At 43.7% G+C, this 23,622-nt stretch overlaps 1 protein-coding gene across 6 annotated transcripts in view; it reads right to left on the reverse strand.

Moving 5' to 3' along the window:
- LRRFIP1 (LRR binding FLII interacting protein 1) overlaps nt 1-23,622 on the reverse strand; it is an 89,894-nt gene that overhangs the window by 16,329 nt on the left and 49,943 nt on the right. For 2 of the 6 annotated variants that reach the window (XM_048954107.1, XM_048954106.1), the window contains exons 3-6: nt 5,902-5,934; nt 4,738-4,863; nt 2,032-2,202; nt 939-1,031 (exon numbers count right to left, since the gene is read on the reverse strand). In XM_048954107.1, coding sequence (XP_048810064.1) covers nt 939-1,031; nt 2,032-2,202; nt 4,738-4,863; nt 5,902-5,934 — 423 coding nt within the window. Of the gene's footprint in view, nt 1-375; nt 469-938; nt 1,032-2,031; nt 2,203-3,941; nt 4,014-4,737; nt 4,864-5,901; nt 5,935-11,545; nt 11,624-14,192; nt 14,259-15,128; nt 15,174-17,452; nt 17,510-19,909; nt 19,958-20,701; nt 20,735-23,155; nt 23,207-23,622 lie in introns of all 6 variants that reach the window. The other 4 variants (XM_048954109.1, XM_048954103.1, XM_048954104.1 and 1 more) reach the window with 4 other exon arrangements.

Genomic DNA, 23,622 nt, shown 5'->3' on the forward strand with positions numbered 1-23,622 from the left:
CATCCCCACAGGCCACAAAGAGCTCTGTTGCTCCTTGATCACACTCCAGTCTGCAGATTGAATCCAAACAAGCAAAAAACCAGTGCTGACAGCATTATAAATAGCACTTTCCTTCTCAGTACAGCACACACAAATGAAGCACCATGGCAAATAAAAACCCCTGTGTTTCGAATTCAGAACAGCTGCTAAGTTTTTCTTGGATTTTATGGTGTTGAACAAAGACAAAATGCACTACTTGCTAGTTCACTGGAAATATACTAAGCCAGCCACACCAAGCAGGGTCACTCAGGAGTATTATTATTCATGGGGTTTTGCAAAAGCAGGATCAGCTGAAGAACGACACTCTGAACACACTTCAGGAGTTGACAGTCCTACCCCTATTTTTTTGTCTTTCCACTCTATTGTCTCCTGAAGATCAGAAATTTCCCTGACATAGCTCTGCTGTTTCTGTTGCAGCTGCTGGATTTCCTGAGAGACAGGAGCAAAATGAGAAGACAGAAAGTAGGGAACAGGTTAACAAAGACAGTCGAGATTGCAGCGATGCCAAAGAACACAAAGTCAGGTGAAGTAAAAGGGTATCTGCATGCACAATATCATAACTTCTCACACCTCAGCTCAATCTATGCTTCTCCTAAGGCAACCTTACTATTCGCAAGCTGATTTACAAAGTCAGACAGTTCCACTGCTTTCCTCTACATCTCCACAAAGCAGCTGTTGAGAAAACAGCTTATTTCACATCGTGGACATTACAACTTCAGATAATACTTAGGAAAATACTATTTCCTGTAAGTTAGTCTGAACCTGCTTGGCCTGGAACACTAATATTTCTTCAGGTGAGAAACTTGAGAAGGGAACAAAATTCCTTCCTTTCTACACAGTTACTGCTAACTGGGCACACAGCGATCAAACGAACCAGTAAAAAGAATGAAGTTACTTACTGCAAGCATTTCTTCTCTTTGCTTCAAAGCCTCTTTGATTTCCTTAAACTGAAACTGCAATATGCTATGAGCGTGCTTCTCTCTCTCAAATTCCTATGAATGATGAAAAATTCATGAGATGGAATCGATCAAAAATAGCATCCCAGGAAAAACTGGAGGAAATAAGCCCAGCAACCAAGAAAATGCTCACTGCCATGCAATTCCTCAATGTGCTCCTAATTACAGTCCCACAAGAGTACAGTTTTAGTGTTGTCTTATTTGTCCTTTTCCCAAAGAAATGATACATTACATCAAACATAGAAGTGACAGACATTGTTTAGCCAGCTTCACAAACTGAGCAGCACGATGCCAGTGAATAGCTGTTACACCCAACTCCTACTGACTTCACAGATGAGTGGATGGGAATTTAACCCCCACTTCCTATGTAAGAACGGTGCAAAAAAATTCACTAGGTATTAAGAACTTAAAAAACCCCAAACAAACAAAAAGCCAAACCCAAATCAAAACGAAACAGATGAAAAGACAACCAGTGAAGCAACCAAAACTAAACAAACCAACCACCAAATCTTCCAGGAACCGTATGCTTTGCAGCACACTATAGTAAAATGCCCCCATGCTAAAGGGACAGTTCAGAGAAGCTAACCCAAGCACCAGATGCATTATTTAACACCAGCTTACTAGCTCTCAGATGCTGAATTCATGCAAAACAATGCCATGCTCAGCCATGCAGCTGCTTTAAATCTACAAGCTGCACAACTCTCTTTGGAAGAGAGTTTCATGCCTTAAAATACTCCAGAAATTACCACAAACAAAATCTTCACCTCCAATGTACAGTACAAAAGGATGCCTGATACTATAGTAGTACTACAGTGTATCCTTCCCATATTAAATATCTCTTCACTTTAGAAATTGCTTTCTCAAACACAAGCCAAAGGAAAAATCCTACTCGTATGACTGCAAGCACACAGCATGCTGCTCTGTAAAAAATAACTTATTTAAAATCTGGAATAGTGATTTGCTTTGATCCTCTCAAAGATGTCAGCCCCCCACAAGTCTTTCACTGCTAAATAACATGCCGTTTCTGTATACATACTTTACTCTTCTCTTCATACTGCCTCCTGGATTCCGCGAGCTGTTCCTCTAACTCTAAGAGTGCATCCTTCAGGGTATCTACTTGGTACATGAAATTTGTTTTCTCGTTGTCTAGTTGAGCATTTGACACCATAGCCTTTTTGTACTTCTCTTCAACTTCAGCTAGAGAGTCCTGCAAACAACAAAGCAACCACAGTGAGAGGTCAGCCACAAAACATTGTTCTGCCAGCCGAGACCTTAAGGGAGAAATTGAAGGTATAAAACCACAAGCCTCCTCAGTAGTCCTGTTGAAACCAGTGCTAATCATCTGCAGGACAGACTTAGCAGCTGTCCCAAGGTGAGGATAACCTCCCCTGCGTTCCCACTTCTGTTAACGAGCAAGAAACCTTACCTTGGGGTGAATTAAAATGCTTCCTGTTCTCTGCTGCTTCAGCTCCTGCTTTCTCAGGGTTTTCTTCCTTCTCCCTCCTCCCCCTGCCCCTGAATGCTGGCAGCTCAAAGCAGCTGATGAAGATATGACAAGCTGCAAATTCTTTTTCTTTAAAGGTAAACTAACCTTGATTTAAGATCATTTCAGGTCGTCCAATCTCAGTGGGGTAGGCTTTAACATAAGGCAGTTTAACAGCCATGTCAGGCAAATTTCAGTGTGAGGTAGGAGACACTGGTATTACTAAGTACACTAACTCCGGAGTTAACATTTGCTGTGAAAGCTGCAGCTTTTGTGATGTGATGCACTATTTTTGTTTCCTAAATCGCTTTCCATCTTAACAAGTTTACTCTGTAAGATACAAATCCCAGTGTCCTGAAAACCCATCTGAACAACTTGGCCTGAATACAAGAGACTGAGATGTTTGTAACAACAGACAGTGGCAAAATAAGGATCAGGACCATTCCCATGCTGCGCAGCCAAACTTGCAGTACTTGATTTTAATATGGTGACAAAGGTCTTACATGGGCAAACCAGTGAGAATATGCTAAGACACACATTGTTTTAGTTTCCAGATCAAGCAACTTTTCTAGGAACTTCAGCACTATTGGCATTGCTCCTATAGCAAGGGCAACTTCCATGTACTTCCCATTCCATTCAATAAACAGAGCTGGGGATGACGGAGTGAGATGATCACAACAGTAATTCTGAACCAGTTTGTTTTCTATTTCTATCGACAAATAAGAGCATTTGTCTTTGAGCCTGTATAAATTTATCTCCTGAAACACAAGTTGTGTTTTGGCATGCTTTCCAGCCCAAGGGTAAGAAATATTAAGCACAGGAAAGCAGTCAGTATTTGGAAACAGTGGAAAGATTAATCTCAGAAATTAGCTGGAAAGGAAGTACATGTAAGTAAGTTAAGGGAGTTGCTGCAGCAGTCCTTCAGCATGCTACATTTGGTTTTATTAGCACCAAGTTCCACCACAGTTGGGCACCTGGACACCTTTACATCCAAGTAAAGCCAGAATTAAACACTGCTATTGAGACCTGCTGTGGCTTAGGTACAAATCACCAGAGATGCGTGTTAATCGTTGCATCAAAACTCCTTTCTAGCTTCGTGGAAGTTGTAAGTGCTTCCTTGGTGCCAGCTTTCAATTTTGGGAAGCTTCCTGGGTTACACAGCTATTTAAAAAAAACACCCACAATCTAGTAATTTTCATTTGCAAGCAGAATGATTACCTTTTCAGAACATCAAGTAAGACATGCAATAGCAATCAGCAGTCTTTCAGTTCATATTTGGAAGCATTGCTCACCACAATCAACAGACACCAGAAGGGACACTTCTCCTGGTAATGTAATGCTTTCCACAGTGTACAACCCCTCCCAGAAGAAAAGTGTTCAAGGTCAGTGCTAGGTCTCACTCTGGCTCTGTGAACTTTTAGCTGGGGTTAATTAGCACACTTCACACTGCAGTACACCAGTACCTTCATTTCTTTCAGTCCCTGCATGTATTTGCCTTCTACATCTTGAATCTGCTCCTTTAACTCATAGATATCCTGAGAGAAATGGTGAGAAAGGTCAATGATGTCACTGAGACTAATGGGTACAAACGCACATGGAAGAGCAAGTATCCAAAGTTCTCATGTAAGTATTTCTACAACACAAGTTAAGCAGTCTGATTGTAATCTGAAAGCCTTGCTAGAGAGTGGAATGTCTGGGTTAGAAGTTTATCCTAATTCTTCTCTTCTTGACTGGAAAAACCATGACATCAACAACAAGGCCAAGACACAGCTCCAACTTCTAGGTCTCCAAGGTGTCCCAGTCAGAGCCCTTCTCTACCCTTTTTCACTATCATCCTTTTTGGGGAATTCTGATATCTTCTGTTGAAGCTGTCCAAGCAAGTCTGAAATACAGGCTGTACTAGCACTATAAGAGACTGTACAAAATCCATCCATCACATTAAATGCATTGTAAGGCCTATGCCTCTCCTCTTTGTCCTTGGTCACCACCAAACGATTGCTTTCAGCTTTCTTATGGTGCTGAAACGGGACTGAACTGCTCGTATCTGAGCTCTCCAGTGGGAATTCCAGATATTTTAACTTGCTGTAATGACTGACAGTTAACAGAACACACATTTCCAATTTAAAAATAGATTTCAGAATGCAGCCTTAAAGCATCTTCAGAAAAAACCCAAAAGAGTTTAGTTATGGACTACCCAGGCACTCAGATAAAAAAAGCCATGGTTCAATACAGTTTATGTTGGCTTTAAGAACAGCTCACCTTTATTTCTCTAATAGATGCCTCTGTATCTGCTGAGATGGACGTATCCCCGCTGCCTCTTCGTGAAGAAGTCCCACCCAAGGAAGCTAAGGTAGCTGCTGATAGACTTGAGACAGTACGTGCTCCCTGGAATCACAAACAGTTGAATAGGGTTGTGAATATTTCTTCTACATATTATTTTTAATGCACATAACGTGCACTATTTATCTCTTGATAAAGATAAATGACAAAACAGCAACTGTGTCTTTGGCACCTAACTGGTCTCTAATGCCACTGGAAACATTAGAAATGAGTGGCTAAAACCAAACCCAGGGGAATGGGAGCTGCTGTTACTCAGCTCCTCAGCAAGGGCAGCTTTAACATCAGGCTGGGAAAGAAGAACCCATGCATTTCTACAAGTTAATGCAAGTTCCATTAACAGATCTCAGGAAGTACTGAGGTCAAGTTTTAGCAAGAAGAGGTAATGAGAAAAAGGAGACTAGAGCTAAACATTGTTATCTATGTGCACAAGTCAACTTCTAAGTATTAACTCTCAATTAGACAAAATCCTTAGGGGGTAGGACCATCTTGCCAGACACTTTCAGAACTTGTATTATGTCGTAGATGCTTTTGACTACTCCTCAAACTCCTCTGCTTTCATTTGTACTTGCTACTCTGCAGCAGTGGCAACACTGTGTTAGAGTAGCAGGGGTAAGGCCAATTTCTCACTGCTGCAGTACAATCTTCATTTTATCTATTTTCATGCAATACCACCATTAAGCTCTACTAAACAAAACCAATATTCACATGGCTTAGCCGTAGCAATGTCAGTGCTGTTAAATGTCAACTTAACCCCTGAACGACCATGATGGTTTCAAGTCTGTCTTCAAAAACCATAGGGTGGTGCCACACTGGCACAGGTTGCCCAAGGAGGCTGTGGATGCCCCATCCCTGCAGGCATCCAAGGCCAGGCTGGATGTGGCTCTGGGAAGCCTGGTCTGCTGGTTGGTCACCCTGCACACAGCAGGGGGTTGGAACAAGATGATCATTGTGGTCCTTTTCAACCCAGGCCATTCTGTGATATGATTTGAGTAATAGAAAGCTCTGCTAATTCAAACTCACTACAAGTTGAGACAGAAAAAATAGCTGTGCTGTTGTCAGAGCAGTTCACATGATCCTTCTTACCTTCTCAAAATCTTTTTCTGGCCGCTCCTCAATCTGTAAAGCAAAGGTTTAGAAGGAATCATTAGATAATGAAGTACAAGAGAAGGCAAAACAATGTCAGAAGGGTAATTCTTAAACCTTTGAGATACTTTTCATTAGCAATTTCTCTAATGAACCTAAAACAGCCACTTACTTAAGTAGAGAGATCAAAACTGTTCAAACGAAAGGTGAACGCACTTCCAGATCAAGACAGTTTCTTGCAGGTACAGTTTTATGGACTTTAAATAAATGGAAGCAACTCCACCCCTCTAAAAAGCAAGGCACCAACTGAGGTTTGAAGGACTGGATTGCATCTGCACCTCTCCCAAAAAGCAGAGGAAAAAAAGTAAAAGAGAAATGTACGGCTCAGAAGCTCCAATAAGTTCAGTGTTCTCTTTCTGTGAGAAAAGGTGTCTGACTTCAAGCAAAAACCCACGTAAGGCTCAGACGACAAAAACTGACCCTGCAATCACATATCTGGGACCAGCTCAAAGTCTAAACAAACAGCTGCTCTATGACTTCAGAACTTTCCTGGAATTTATTGGTTCAGAAAACCAAACTTACGCTAAAAGCAGCCCAGGAGAAAAAAAGACTGGAGCCAAAGCAGCATTTAGGAGCAAGAAAATTACCAGGAACCAAGACCAGTTCAATGCTCAGAAGGCCGAGCAGAACCACATACAACCTGGGCAGATGCAAGCAGCCCAGGTGTCAGCTTCTGGGAACGCTCAGTACAGCAATCAAGATGGTTTCCTGCAAAGATTCTTCTCAAAAACAAACAGCTGACCCAGATCAAGAGCCTAGGAGAGCTAAAGAGAAGAACGATTTTGAAATGGCTGAGGAAGCAATAGAGATCTGCTTCAGAGGAAAGCAGGGCATAGCTGAGGTTAAGCTAACATATTTCATTGGAGAGAACTAACTCAAAACTTCCATCTCTTTCCAATCAGTCAGCGCTCCTATTCTTTTCCTTGGAGTTATACAGAGCAATGTGTGGATGACTCCACTCGCTATGCTGCACTTTACCCACTACCCCATTACTTCCATTTCTGGACAGCATAGGTTTCATTTGGCAGCTTTCCAGCCCATCCAAACATTGCTTTGCTGTGTAACAAGAGAGTTGTGAAGGTATAAAGATGTGTTACCACAGATTAATGCATACATACACACACACACACAATTTTATATATCCACAACTTTATATGCTGCCTTCTGCAAAGCCTGCATTATGGCTTCAGGGCACAAATGAAAATACTGCTTTCCTTCAATGACTCACAGAATGAGGATGAAAAGATGTTTTTAATAAGATAAAAACATCGACATTTACGCTCTTCTTTAAGTGAAGCACCACATGAGTCAAATAAAAGCTTCCATTTGCAAAGGGGAAGACGCTAAAGCTCACGTGTTGAAAGATATGCATGCATATCTACTATGCATACTACTTACATACTACTCCTACTTGGCTCTCACCCCCATACTGTGATGTTTTCCTGTGGATTCCTTGCAAAACAATCTTCAATAATTGAGGTTTGTGATAGGATGTAATCATCCAGAGCTATTAAGTAACTTCCAAAATGCGTATGGTTTCAAAACTAACAGATTTCATTCATTCTGCCCAGCAATGCCCTGCAACACACATCTATTTGGTGCCACAAATGAAACAGCCACAGCATTTTCTCCTTACAGTAAGAATCACTGCTGGTTATTTCACCTGTCTGGAGCAAAGCCATTTCCCTTAGCCCAATATCACCTCATTACAAAGATGTAATGTTACACTGATAAGGCAGTGATACCACAAAGGCTGTAACGATTGTCTTGTGAACGACAGAAGCCTGTTTGATATGAATGTTCCCCACAGTTCTCATTCAGCTCGCTGATGGAGTACTTTCCAAACACAGGCAGCCAGCAGGGGGAACCCTGGCTGTTCAGTCAGTCTCCAAGGAGCCCTTGGGCATCTGATCCAGTAAGAAATCAAAGGACGTTCAGGAAAACCTCTTTGAAGTCACACAAAACTCTTGTCTGAAAAACTTACCTTCCATATCTACATGCAATAACAAGCATCGTATGCAGCTAGACTGAACACGTGTGCTCCAGTTTCACTGCACTACACCCAGCATACTTGCTAAGAGAGAGACTAAGAGGAATGCACTTAATGATACGTGACCTTGAATTTATGGAACACTGTCATCTTTCATTTCCACAAAGACACAGGTCTGTCTCTCACCAGATCATCTCCTTCACTGTCAACAAGTTGGGCAATTCGTGTCTTAGTGTACAAAACAAGAAGGTAAAGGCAATCTTCTGAGGAACCCCAGCACGCACATCTTTACTTTGGCAAGAGCAACTGGCTGCTCTTTGTAAAAAGAAGTGAGTGGGATCAGAGTTCAGCCTCTTCTCAAAGTTAGATCAAATAAATCCCGAGCCACGATACAAAAATGTCAGCAATATCAGAGGCTTACCGCAGCTGGAAACCTCACAAGAGCAAAACCATCCTGCAAGCCTATATATGGATACAGTGCCTATTTTTCACAGACACTAAAATCACTTTAGCACAGTGTCTGAAAAAGTTCTCCTCTCCACAGCACAGAGGACTGGCAGGCTAACCCTTAAAGCTGTTCTGTCAGTGAGTGCCCAGGACAGACCGTGAGCTGCAGCAGCACTGCAGTGTGCCTGACACAAGTGCTCCAATACCTCCTGTGCAGCCCTGAGGCCTGGTGGCAGTTCTGCAATACATCCCAGCTGCACACAGGAGAGGAAAAGTTACCCATACCTTTAAGTCAATGGGCATCCCCCACCTCTCTGGGCAAACTGTGCCAGTGCCTCATAACCCACACTGTAGAAAGCTTCATCCTTATGGCCAGTCTAAATCTCCCCTCTTCTGGTTTGAAACCATTTCCCTTGTCCTATCACAGCAGACCCTGCTAAAGAGCCCGTGCCCTTCCTTCTCGCACCTTTCTCTGCATACTGAAAGGGCACTATCAGGTCTTCCTGGATCTTGCACTTAATCTCTTCCTCCTAAAAGCAAGGCCTCGGCTGTGACAGATCTAGTTAAGATCGTTTCCTGCTCTTGAAGCAGCAGGGCCTGAAAGAAAAAGAGTGGCCTGCACTGAAGAGCCAGCAGAGCAACCCATCCAGCCACAACCGCACACCTCTGGCTGCCTGGCACAGGCTCCTGGTGGCTCAGGGATCCTGAATGTTGTCTGGTAGGAAGAGCCACCTTAACTCCAGCAATTAGCACTGAAAAACCCTGCTGAACTTTGTCAGGTCTCAAGTGGATCTGTCACAACTATCCTCACTCAGGAATGCATGCTACGCCAAAGCTCGTTGTTTAAACAAACTTATCAGTGTCGGAAACACAAGGGAGCATTGGAGAGGTCTAAGCAGATGCAGGCCCTGCCAGCGCCCAACGTAAATCCTTTGGAGCAAGGAAAAGGTAAAGCTTCAGCACACAGATAACTGCTTGCATGCAAAACAAATCTGCTGCTGTTTTCATTTCATTGCTGGCAAGAATGTGATAAGCTTCTTCAAACGACAAACACCATTCACAGCCGTGCTTTGATTCACATCCCAAGGCCTGCCCTTGCTGAGGGGCACTACATCTCCAGCCACAAGCTGGCAAAACTTACTGTAGCTTCTGGCATGCTGCTTAATGAACAGTGATAGAGGGAGAAACAGAATCCTCGGAGAGGATTTCAGTGACAGCATATCGTGCTCTTTAATTCACAAAGCTGAGTTCAAAAGTTTTCCCTTCTCAATATCTAAATTCCTCACGAGAGTCAATCAAGCTAAGGAATGGTTCGATTCCATTCATCTGCCTCACAAACATTAAGAAAAATCACATCCACCTTCAGTGTTAGGCACTGATTTTTATCACAGCACACAGATAGTGAACTATCAAACCGGTAGGTGACAAAAGCTTGCTGGAAACTCAGCCTGTTCAGCCCTGAGTGCTTCCTGTCTCCTTGCAGACCAAATTCAGTGTGGCATCTCTCCAATTTCTGGGCTGACACAACAAACCACCTCCACCCACTTGCATGCAAACAGTCCGAACTCTGAGCAGAGAATTAAAATAAGAAAAATCCCCTACCAGTCCCAGGAGGGACAAACTGTGTTTTGTTATTACTAAGAGCAACTTGCACTAACGACTCAGAACGTGTGCAAAAAAAACCACACATAATGGAAGCTAATGTCAACATAGAGACAACCAATTCTTACACTTCAAGGGCTGTAATGGCATCCCTAGCTATACTAATGAAAAATTAAAATCCAGTTTTTAGGCCTCTATTCACAAGCTTTATTCAGCACCTTTCTCAGATGGAAAGACAGGGTTTGCTCGATGACCTGAAGCCTTTGCCCACTCCCTGCTGAAGGTAAGCAGCATAAACATGTGGGCAGAGCTCAGGCACCCATCCCCGCTACGCTGCAGGCACTCTGTGCAGTTCCAGCTGTGGAATAAAGTGCCAAAAGTGCATTTCCAAACTGCAGGCTGTGCCTGGGGGGAACTGTGTGATGGAAGACACCTGATATGATGCCATTCATCACTGCAGGCAGTCTGTGTTACTGAAAAACACCACTCCAGATTTCCATGGTACAGCCTACCTCGCTTCTTGCTTTGCTAGCTTGAGTATCCAGATATCCCCCTTTAAAAGCCACCAAGGCAATCTGTTATGACTAGAGAGGCATGCTACGTGTGTTAATTCATACCACCATCCTGATCTCTCTGCATCTTGAGGATGTGATAGGCAATCCATAACAGGTCCCGCATCACCACATTACTGCTTCACTAAGGGGAGCGCCAAAATGCAGGGCCACACTTCCAAACACACTCTGTGAAGACTGACTGGTTACAGATGAGCTTACTGCAAGCTGCACATTTCCTGTAAAAGGAAAGCTGTCACCACAATATCAGGCCTTGCTCTGAAACGAACAACAAAGTATTCAGAGGTGGGAACAACTAGATGGAACAAGAGAAAACAGCGAGGTGCCACTGAAAATAAGAGACAGCTACTTTCTATCAGTAAGAAGCAGGGGAAAAAGTACATGTCTGGGCCAACTACAGTCACAGGAGTTGCACAGCCTTTAGTGCTTATGCCTTGCCCGGCCATCACCACTCAGGAGTTCACAATGCTGTCCAAGCTAAGTACACATATTACCTCTAGCACTTCATGATGCTAGAGACTCTGCTCGTCTGGTAGTCTACAAGTATGTTCATCTACAAGTATGTTCAACTCCAATTTCTAGATAGCCCTGCAGCAACACCACTATACTGCTAATGGAGAGAAACTGGAATGCTGCAATAAGCTGTAGGGTTTCCTGATTGCAACAGTCACAGGAGATGCAGCACTATCCATCAACAGTGCAATCTTTTCCTCAATATCCTTCGCCAATGTGCTTAAATCTCTATACAATTTAGTGTCTTTACAATAACCCTCTAGGTTCCTGTAAGAATGCCAGTTCTATTTTCCCTTTGATTTTGTAACTTCTCATCTGGTTCATCCCTTCTTTGTCTCTAGCATCACCTAGATGGCCCAATTAATAGAATCAAAAACTGTCTCATGAGGGACAGCGACCTCTTTGTGCAGAGAAGAGCGTGAAGGACAGAGAAATAGAACAGGAAAATAGAGGAGCTCACCACTGGACTGGCCCGAGCAGAGCTGGCTCTTGAGGACGCCCGAGATCCCGAACCAAGGTAACAGCTGTACTCTGAAGGCTGCCGTGAGCAATCCAGGAGCAGCAAGCAGAGAGGAGAGAAAAGAATTAGGACTGGGAAAGGAAGCAAGGTAGAAATTAAAGCACTGCATAGTTACAGTTACATGGGTACATGCAGCTGGACAAAGGAAGAGCAGTTAAAGTCAGAGAACAGACACTTCAGGTGTTAATTTGAAGGAAAAATAAAGGGCAAACTAATTCTAGTTGAAGTTTACCAAGGAAAGAGTTTCGATTCAATTCAGAGTATGGCAGAACAAGAACAGTAACTTGTACTTAAATACCTTAGGACACCATTCACAATCAAAAAGCCCTCCACTTCTACACAAAAGGCTCAATCCTACTTGTCTTTGAGAGCTCCGAGGCTCTCCAGAAAGCCTTCTTGCTCTTCCAACATTGCACACATATAAAATGAACCCATGTTCCACAGGCCAAAGCAATAACCAGACAGCTCCACAGTGATTTGAGCAGAAATCAAGACCATCTCAGAGACTGAAGAACCTCCAGTCTGCAGTGAGAGCTGCAGATTTTCCAGCACCTGCAGCCCTCACCTCCTGCCAAAGGAAGTATTTTAGCCTTTCATAAAAGCAAATACCAAAGCAGTGATGCAGAGCAGACAGGGCTGGCTTGCTGCTGACAAGGGCAAAGAATGCACGTATCCTGCTTTGTTTTCAGAGCTTATAATGCAGTGGGAGTACAGAATGGAAACGAAAGTTTGAAGCAGCAGGGAAACAGACCCAGAACTTACCCTGTATATTAATCTTAGAACTATTCCCTGTGTTTTGCAATTTCCAAGCAGCAGCTTTGTACTCACAAGGTTTTATAGAACATAAGCATATGTGAGAGAGTGAGACACATTCAGAACAGACACAAGTGAACCAAGTCCCTGGGTATCTGCTAGACATATTGTTTCTCCTATTAGCACCCCCTCCAGGCACTGTGGCCCTTCCAAAGGGTCATGTGAGTGCATCAGATCTCCTGCACAAAGCCTGGCACTGAGCAGAGGAAGCAGGCAGCTCAGGGCAGCAACAAGCCCCAGTTCAGTCCCCAGTACCTTGAGATGTGTGACCTCTGAGAGTTGCTTTCACAGTCCTCTGTTCTGGGATATGAAATCTAAAGAATTATCGTACTTTTGATATGCATCTACTCTTCTTGTATTTGGAGGTTTCTCCATTAGTTTGCCTGGACACTACAGGAGTCCCCTAAAACTACTACTGAGACACCCAGGCCTTCACTACTGGAGGTCTGTTTTATTGTCTTCCATCATGCACAGTATAAATGAAGCTTACAGTACTAACAAACGTTATCAGAGTAGTTGGAAACAACCCTGAATACAGTCCAACACAGGCATAGCTACTGACCACAAAGCCACCCACACTGCATTACCCCCTGACAGCAGAGCTATGGGCTTCAGTGATGCTGAAATGCCTACTGGAAACACCACAGCTGTGACAAAGCCGTGCCACATGAGGCTGAAGTTGCATGCTTCAGCTCTCACTCTTGTACAGACCACTGTGCAACACAAACCAGGCTGGATGTGGCTCTGGGCAGCCTGGTCTGCTGGTTGGCGACCCTGCACATAGCAGGGGGTTGAAACTAGATGAGCACCGTGGTCCTTTTCAACTCAGGCCATTCTAGGATTCTGTGAAACCAGAGGGGTGATGATGCACAGGATCTGCAGCATGGTGCTGGATGGGGACAGATGAAGGGGAACAAGCACCAGAGTTGATTTCATCTTCAGCCCATTAGCAGTGGGGCTTGTAAACAGCTCTCAAGCTGTCCACTGGGAATTACTTCTCCCCAAATCAGAACTGTGTCAAATGGTGCTCTGAGATGTTTACCTACAAAGGAAGACCTGTCATACAAAGGATGCAACCAGCTTAGGGCAGCGCAAACAACAAATCCACTGAAGTGCAGGCAGACCATTCCACAAGACAGCCAAATACAAACAAGGCGTAATTGGGAAACAAAAAGTAATTTGAAGCTTAAGATCACTAGCAGTAAGATGCACAGCGCTCCTAATGAGGCAGCATTATGCAACGGGGGGCCCTTTAATGCCTAGCAGTGGGCATTCTTGAAAGTCTGTTTCCTCCTTCAAGCCAACTACATTGCAGTTTTTACACATTAACAGCTATGCTTGTGCACGTCACGCTCTGCACGCTAACAGAGTAATGGTGGGGAAGCAAGATTCCTTTTTAATCTATATTAATCTCAGTTTGCAGAAGAAAAATGAGGTCTCCGTGAGCGAAGGGACTTTCTGCCAAGGTACCTGAGCTGGAAGCTAAGCACAGGGGCAGAGCTGAGCTCCCCTTGCTGCAGCAGTGACACCGCCTGCTGCTGGGCTCTGCTACCTGCATAGCAAGGCGATGATGCACTGCTACACCACGTAGCTCAGAATTTAGGATTTGGTGCAGGCTCACAGAATCAGCGCTTGCACTTTGCTACAGCAGCAGGCTGTGAGTCTGTCACAGTCCGTCCTGAACACTCCTCAGCCCCAAAAAGCCTGCGTTCTGGTAAAGACAGTTACTGAAGGACAGAGACACGACAAGGGGGAAATGCAGAAAACATCTTACAGCACGAGAACTAGAGGCACTATACCGACGACTCCCGCTGTAAGCACTCTCGTCATACACAGATGCCTACAAGTAAAGGACAGAGTCAGAACAATCCTGGCAGATTTAAGTTTCTGCTTTCACTCTGTAGCATTGAGATTCACAAGGTGCAAGGACACAGGGGAATGAAGAGCATCTCCTGCAAACAACCACAAGCAGCATGCATGTGAATAATTAACACAACCTGAAGTCAGCAGGCTGGGAAACCCCACCACGTACGTGCAAAACCTGAATGACTCCCCCATACCCATCACATAGCCGTGCATTTCTAGCAGTTAGTCCATCACCGATTTCACTGTTCATGTTACCCGTGACCAAAATGGCTACATCAATTCTTAAGTTTCTTATGTCTGTTTGATTTTCATTTCTGGTGCTTGCAAAACACACGATGCCACATGAAGCCCAATGATGAGCTGGTTTTCCAAACTAATAAAAAAGGAGGAAGATGCAGACTGGGCTCCAGTTCTTCCTGGGAGTGTCCAGTTCAGGACAGCCTTGAAGTGTTGAGAACTAAAACGAGCATCACCCACAGTTTAGGTTTCAACAAGAACCATGGAATTTGGCTAGCAAGGAAGAATTGATGTTGCCTCTCTCCAGCCTGCCCCTGTTCATCCCAAGGGTACACCAAAACAAAGATGCCCGCACCCCAAGGGAAGCCCACAGAAGCTCCACAACTCCACGAGCAGCAGCTGTAAAATTCCAATGGGTGTAAGAGGAAGGATCAGCAAGTCTGATGTACAAACAGCATTGCACACGTGCGTTCACATGGATCAGACAGGTGAAACCAGGATGTGAAAGAAATGGAGCCAATGACAACTACAGAGGTAAAAGACAGTATGTGCATGGCTGGAAGCGAGTGGCTTCAGTATTTGTGTTTTGAGTGTTAGTACAACAAACCCTGTAACTTCTGGCTGGCAGGGCATCGCTGTACAGCAAGGAGGGCTGAGGAAGACAAGCACAACACTTTTTGGCATAGAAAATGAAACCAACAACAAAAGAAGGATGCCTATAGCAGAATTCACAACGGGTAAAAGGTTAGGATTATTACACCACAACAGAAGGAAACCCAGTATAAAGAATGTTAGTTGTCTGATACATAAAAGCATTAGATCTCATCTCTCAAGAGTGAGAATACCAAGCACACATGCATTTCCTACAGGAAGGGAGGACACCAAAGCATAGAGAAGCACAAGAGCATAATTTAATTTTAGGTTATTGTTGTTATCTCCCAACACGTTTGTGTGCAGCAGCCAGAAAGGGTGTTTCTCCTCACTTCAACCAAAACCAGAGCTACGTGCAAAGACAAATACTTTAAGCTACACATGGTAAGTGTTCCACCTCTCTTGTGTTGCCACTTAGCCCTGAGAAACCCCAGTTATTCAGGACAAAGTTATGACTACCTGAGTCAGAGCACTGTTAGTAATCAACTGCACACCTCAGGGCAGCAGGCACGTATTGCTGTGATGCTCCAGCAGCAACTCCAGCTCACAGGCCTGGTGCCACCCCCAGCTGTCAGGAGCACGGTGACACTGCCTTGTCCTGCTCAGAACATTGCTTGAGCACCAGCATGCTGCTGCCCAGCTCCATCCGCATGCAGAGGACAATGCAACCTCTCAGGGTACTGGGAAGCTGTGGAATTTTGCTTCTAGCATCACTTCAGGCAAATAGAATTGCCTGAAGAACTTGACGTTTCCCTTACTGTCGCAGAGCAGTTTAGGCTAAAAGCAGGAAAATTAACCATTGGAAAGGGAGGAGCACCAAACCAGAACTACTTCTGCCCACGTGAAAATGGCTTGCCATTACTCTTTCCAATCTTAAAGCAAAAACATTGCTTTGGTTTTGGGATTTTTCTTTTTGGTTGTGGCAGTTTCACTAAGAGCTACAACTCCTGACAACTGGTGCAGATTAATTTCTTATACAAGAGGTCACATTATCCAAACAAAGCCAGAATGAGAAGCACAGGCCAGGCGAAACCAGTGGACAACAGACCCAGTTTCCATTCTGGGAAGAAGGCTGAGACGTGGAAGCATAGCCACTGTTGTGAAGACCCAGATCAGGGTAGTATGAAGCCTGCATTAATTGCAAACAAAAAGCCCTTGAGAACTCAATAACACGACTTTAAAGTCCTTCAAGTGGGAAATAAAACATACATTAGGAAGAACACTGGTTAAGAACACTGAGAAGTCCACGTGATCACAGGTACAAAAAGGTAACTGCATTAAGGAAACTGCATTGAAGGTAAGAGGACATGTGAAAATAGTTCATCCTTTCAATCTGTGAGGTAGAGACTTAAATGAAAGGTCTTTCTTGTATCCCTATCATACCAAGAGGATTTTCAATCATTCCAATGGAACCCAAGCAGTGTTTTTCCCTGGATGACTTTCTTACGCACATTTTGCTCTTCCTGCACCTGAAATGTGTCACAGAAGAACAAGAACACCATTAGAAGCACCACATAAGGCTTCTTGAACTCCCAACAGTTCAGCAAGAGGGCCAGCAGCAGGACATGCTGTTTCTTAACAGCTTAAGCAACAGCATTTCATCTTCTCCTACCAAAACATATAGGCCAGATGCATAAAACCATATGGTGGAGTTCCCAGTAAGCTTTTCTATGAACATTCCTAGCAATGCAGTACATCAATGGTGATATCACACAGCTTAGCAGTAACACTTTCACTGGCTGTTCACCTCTACGTGATGTAGAAAACAAACAAGTGCTTTGTGAAGCAAACTTCACATAAACATCAAACGCTTTGGGAAAGTCCAAAGGCCAATTGCAGTGCTCATGTGCAAATGCACACTGAGTACTGCCAGGCTAGGGAGTCTCAGCCTTGCACACGATGTGAGTGCATTGCACAGGCTGCAAAACAAGCTCTGATACGCAGCACCTGCACAGACAGCGCCTGCCTTTTCTTCCTGCCATCAAGATATTTCTTGCTACAGTTCAACTTTTACCCAATTTTGATTACAAGTTAAGCAATTCCGGCTTCCAAGTTCTTGTATCAAATGCAGAGACTTCCTTTCTCACTCACGACCTAGTTTTATTTTTTCTTTAAACAGCTTATTGCTGAACCTCTACATCTGAGAAACTGCAAAACCCACAACATGCAAGGCAGGAAAAACCTGCTTCACCACACAAAAGAATTCGCTAATTAGATTTAATCCCCTTAAATACAGCAACAGATTTTAGAGCAATATAAATCATACTACAACATACTAACCCTGCTAGATTTTCTACTCTGGGACGATCCATACATGTCTTCCTCATAACCATTGGTCTGTTATGGAAAGAAAGGGGAGAAAAGGAAAGAAAAGGAGAGAAACTGATGCAGTCCCAACAGACAAGTTTGTGTGACAGCCATCATTTATGAACAGCAAAAGCAGAAAGAGAACTTTTCAAAGCTTAACCATGAACAGAAGTGCAGAACTAGGTCAGGGTTTCAAACGTGAGGATGTGAACACTTTTGTGTTCTATCTTTTGTGTTTGCTATCTGCAAACCAGCCAAAAAATGTCAAGGATACTCCTGCCTGCCTTTTTGACCCTTTTCTTCTTGTTGTTAAGAAAAACCTCTGCTTCCCCCATTGTTACAGCACTGTAACACCTGTAACTCTTCAAACTCTTTGTAAAGAGAACAGAGGATGAAAAGGAAACACAAGGGACGGGAGAGTATAATAAATATATCACAGTAGTTACTTACATTCCTGGCAGCTGAACACCTTAAAAAGCAGCAGATTATAGCTAAGAACTTAAATTTATATCCAAGAAATTCTGTTCAGCTGACAAAGAACGATATATGAAATCTCTTTTTGGCTCTCCCCAGCTATACCAAAACGAACCCCAGACAGCGGCCATCCACCACCTGCCAACGCTTGGCAAGGCAACACAAAGACTGCAAGGGGTTTCAGTGGGTTCAGCTGTCCTCTGCATGCTCAACACCCTGCCCTGTTGCAGCACGTAAGCTTGCTCTAAGAGGAGAAAACACAAACGTGCTCAGAGTGAATAAGAGACTCAGAGTGAGACAGTTCAAGTCATTAAGCCCATTCTGAACCCATTTTCAAGCCAAAGAGATACCATATACCATACAGTTAAAGGAAAAGAACAACATTAAACTAATCTACCTATTATTCCAACCTCCAGGACACATCCTTGCTCTCTATATGCAGATAACCAGGTGCTACAGACTTCTATAGATAAGCAGACAATGCTGTCTTAGATGGGAAGAGCCCAGATGAGATCCTTTCCAGCTGCTAGGTTTTCCAAAAGCTATTTTTCAACTAACTGCATCTCTTCTAAAAGAATTTGATCTTGGCAAAGCTTTCACTCGAGAGTGTTAAGCAGAAGCACAAAATCTTTGGAGTCATAGAGTTTCATTTAATGCTTCTCCTTTACGCCCTTTAATAATTACCTTGCTTTGGGAAATTATGTTGAATTGCCATGATTCATTTTTCACAAATCCAGGTTATCTACTGCTGCTAATGAGGCACTTCTCAATACAATTATTTTCATTTGCCCTCTTATCTTTTAGATTTCAAAATGAAGCATTACAGATCTGGTCATTTCCTTTGCCACAATGACCACTTATGACCACTGTTCCCTACTCTCCAGGGACTTCTCCAGCTCACACTTCCATCCAAAGGCAAATGCTCCACTCAAAGCTCTGCAGGATGAGTTTCATCAGATCTTGCTGACCTTTGTTTTATGCTAAGCATCTCATCAAAACCTTTATGAAAACTGAAACAAACAGGATGGCATACTGGAGAGAACTATGAACTCATCCTTTTCTCTGTCAGTTCCTTGAATCTCTCCCTGTGAGATTTCAGCTGACATCCTGAGTGCTGCTCTTTACCTTCCGTGCAGATCTAGCTTTGCAATGTAGGTCCTCCTAGGGCAATTCCAGCAAAGTCAATGCCTTTAGGCTTCCTGAGAAACACTAATGTTTACCAAGTTACAGTAAGGAAATGTCAAAATGTCACTGCATTAAAGGGAAGCACGTCATTAGATTGATTTCCTTCCAAAACCCAGGCAACTGAGTTCTCCTGGTGTTTCACCAGCTCAGCATGCCGAGTACCTGGCTGGAAGCACTGCCATTCACAGCGTGCCATGTGTTGTGCTGGATAACTAACATCCCTATCTGAAAGTAACTCCAAGAGTTGTGCTACCAACAATCAGACAATGTGGGATGGGAGCAAGCTCCCTCAGCCTCCTGAATATTATTTCTAGCCAAAAGCTTCAGCACCCCTAGCTAATGTACATCTAATTTGCAAATGCTGTGCTCTTGAAGCCTTACCCAATTGTTAGGTATTCAAATGAAGCTGTAAATGAAGTTGCTAAGCTACTACTTTCATGCATGAAAAAAATACTGCTTCTTTTAGCTGAAAAGATTCAGTCTTTACTACACATACTTACCATCGACTTCACCTTTTTTATATGTGTAATATTAAAGCCTGAGCTAGATTTTGAGTGTTTCAGAAGGCTCTCTATGTACAACACTGACACAGACCTTTGGATCATGCTACACTTTGCAGATAAAGCAATTCTAGGCATTCCTGTGGAGGCAAACCGTGAGTTACATCGTATCCTTGACATTGGGCTGGAGAGCTTACAGCCAGCGTACTTGCTTCTCTAGTCTCATCACAGCATTTTTGTATACAAAAGCCTCAGCCAGACAGATACATACTGCTTTGGAGTAGTTCTTCCATTTGGTCCTCTCATTTTCTAATCCAGCCTGCAGTGAGATTAAGAATGCAGGGTGAAAAGATCAGTGCATTTACGTGCACACACCACAGCCAGGCATGCACAGCATCGAGCAAATCCATCAGTTCAGCATCTCTCCAGCTCTACAGAACATGGCTCAGTAAGCACACATGAAAAAAAAAAATCAGATCTCAAAGTCAAATGGCCAGTTATTAGAGAATATGGTTAGAAGTGATGATAGTATTGTTAAATTTAGTAGCTACAGTTAAAATTATTCATGCTTGCTGGATTAAGTCAATTTACTGAGCTACCAGCTGTCTATACTTACTACATCAATACATCCATGCAAAATCCAAATGTGTTTGGACTATTTCTGTATATAGGTCACTCAAATAGATTCACTGCATTCCTAATCTGAAATAGGGCAGGGAAGGAAGAAGAGTGGGGAAAAAAAAACAAGCTAGTCTGTAAAACTGCTCTCCCCTGAAGCAACAGACAGACCTCCCATTTGTCACAGCACTGGCACAAAACAGCACAGCTAACAGTGTGAGGACATTTAAACACTGAGTTTCAAGTCTCAGCATCCATTTCCCCTACTAGGTCCTTCCCGTGCCCCTGAGATGCAGATCTACCTCAATGCAGTCAATGAACATCCTGTGATGAGTTGTATTATTGCTCATCCCTCACCTTAGATGAGCTATCACACTCAATGTTAGTTTTTGTTTTTCCACACTTAGTTTTTAAACACACAATGTAACTTTCAGGCTATTCTCACCACTGGGTAGGCGCTGGCATACTCCACATGAGACTGTCAAAAGAACAGAAATCAGAACAACAACAGAAAAGAGTGAAGCAAATGATGGCAATCAACCTCCCTCGTCCCCTGCAAGATGAAAATCCTACAAAAATAATTCTGGTGATGCACAAAGCCAGAAGCTGGGAACTTTGTTGAGTAGACAAAGCAAGGAAACATGCCCAAATTGTGTCCTGAGTGACTAATAGCAGCAGCCTTACGTGCTGGAGTCTCGGATGACAGCCAGCTGAGAAGTGGGGGAACAAAGGCGCCTGCAGTAAAGACTGAAGGAAAGCAGCATCTCAAACACTGTTGGTGCTACCGAGCCTCCTTAAGAAAAACCGCATGGGAAAGAAATGAGAAAGGCAGGGTATTATTGATGGCTTCAGGATGAGCCACGGAAAAGCTGCTAAAGATGTCCAACCTCTGCAGCCCACAATCTCCCTGCAGGAGGCACAGATGCACTGGGGACAGCATTATAACTCACAGGCTATTGGCTGCAGCACAGCCCAGCTGCAGAGCTTCAACCGCTTGGCTGTTGTGCTCTAACCAACACCTCTGGTGCAGCCTACGTTGAGGGCTGGAAAAGAATGGCTGCTTCAAAGAGTAATTCCTACTGCAACCAGCCCCACAGGGACCTGGAGTGCCAAAAACACAACATCAGCTATCAGAAAGGGAAAGTCTTGAATGGCAATCACAATGGAAATAGTAAGGAGAAAGTATTTACATATCCAAAAATGAAGAGCAGTCACTGTTGAGTTTTATGAACCCTGCATGGACACAGACAGCGCTTCCTTCACGCTAAAGTAGCTCAGATGGCCCTAAAGGTGACTTCCAATTGGTCATTGCTCAGTTATTTCTTTGCTTTACACGGGCACAGCAGGAGCCAAACTTTCACAACCAGATGTGGTCACACTTCAAACAAGCTGCTGCATACCCACGCTAGGAAAACAATCAGTGCATGCACTCATCACTTCATTTCAAGTAAAAAAACCCTACATGAAGCATAAGGGTAACTCTCCAACCAGGCTAAATGAGCGTGCAGGTTTATTTCTTCCTTTCTCCTCCAATCCCAGTGGCACTGGATGAGGAAAGGAAGCCTTCAGATATACCAGGCTCTGTCAAAGCCCTTCCTCTGCATGCCCCAATTGTCAGATGTCTTGCACAATGCTACTTTATGGGGGCAGTGGGGAATCTGTGCAACATCATTGGAAATAGCAGGATGTAAAGCTTCAACCAGATCGTCCTGTCAGAAAAGGACACTCTCTGCAGAAGTACTGGGTATTTATGGGCCATCCCCTACAGCAGGGGAGATCCCTCTTTGGCAGAAGAGCAGTGGTGATCAGACAGCCCAGTGAAGGACTGCTCCAGGAGAACGTGTCAGGAAAGCTTCTCCAGGGACTGAGGGGAACAGAATGCAAGGCTCCTGTTTAAGTATATAAAAACAAATCAGGTGCGTATTATAAAAATGCATCAAAGGAATCAATAGCAGATTTCCAGGAAGAAGCCTTCCAAATGAACACAATGATAAGAAATGCAGACCTTGCTGAGAATAATACTGGGCTTGCTTGATCTATAAAAACAAAACTGACTGTCCAGCCTAAATCATCTAACTCGTACCAGTGATAAATTGGGAACAGCATCAGCAGAAGATGGAGTTATTCTCAAACACGTCTGTTTTAGGCACAGTTGACTCCAAAACAAACAGCAGCTGACTTGCGTTCAGAACTGCTGGGTGCTCCCTGCATTGCCCTGCTGCTGTTCCTGTTGTGTTGCCAGCTGAATGCTTCGCACAGATCCCAGAAGCAGTGGGCTCTGATCATCTTCAAAAGACCATCAACACACGCTGAGACAGCAGCATTAGCTGCTAAGAGCTAAACTGCTTAACTAGCCCCACAATTATAAGGGCTGATTGTGTTTACCCTAAGATTTGTACACATGCATTATATGGACATCCATTGCACTGACAGTTGGAGAAAAAGTGTTGTAGGCTTTTCTACAGCTTAGCAGTGGTGCACTGTGCACCAGGTGCCCTACTAATCCCTCCCCAGAACTCCGTGTGGCACTTCATTCCCCAAATTCTCCATGTTGACAATGAAGTAACGGAGCTTACAAGGCACAAATGGCTGCACAGGCTGAAGTTTTGGCTAAGTTCTTCCTGTGACAAAACAGTGAGCATCATTAACCAGAAGGGTATGCATCAATGCTTTGCTCACGTTTCTCACAGTAGAAATCAGACAGTTCCTTGGCTTGAAGGAATTACTGGCCCAAATGTAGCAGTGCAAAAACACACGCCTCGAGCACAGAAAACAGCACGACCTTGGAAGGAAGGTGTTTGCAGAGAACTTAGAAAAGGTGCAGAACAATGATTCTGTGGTACAGGAGGACAGCAGCTTCAGTACACACATGCACACTTAATTTGTACAATTTACCAACCCTCAGGCTTCCACGGCTACCCACTGACATGCGCTCATCTTCATCCGAAGCCTATCAAAAGAAAGTACAAAGACAAGAAAACAATGAAATGAACATAAATAACAGGCAATGATGTAAACACGGGTGAGCTTTGATGGGACAGAAGGAAAGAAAGGAAATAAAACTTGAAGAATTAAAAAGAATGGCATTAAATTCCAAGCTAAAAGTAAATTAAGTCGTATCCTGCCCAAGAAACAGTCAGCATTTTACTACAGGACAAATTACAAGCTTGCTCAGCTACTCCCAGCTTTATGTTCAAGGCCCATGGTTGAATATAAAAATGTTATACACTCCAGACAGGTTATTTTCCCCATCCTCCACCCCACCCCTTTATTTTAGCACATTCTCAAGAGCTCTTCAGAATAACTGGAGAGAGGACAGAGAAGCCAGGATGTGGGTTTGGGGCTTCATTCAGTTGGGGGGGGAGG

The sequence above is a fragment of the Lagopus muta genome, chromosome 8 (assembly GCF_023343835.1).
Source record: "Lagopus muta isolate bLagMut1 chromosome 8, bLagMut1 primary, whole genome shotgun sequence".
Lineage (NCBI taxonomy): Eukaryota > Metazoa > Chordata > Aves > Galliformes > Phasianidae > Lagopus > Lagopus muta.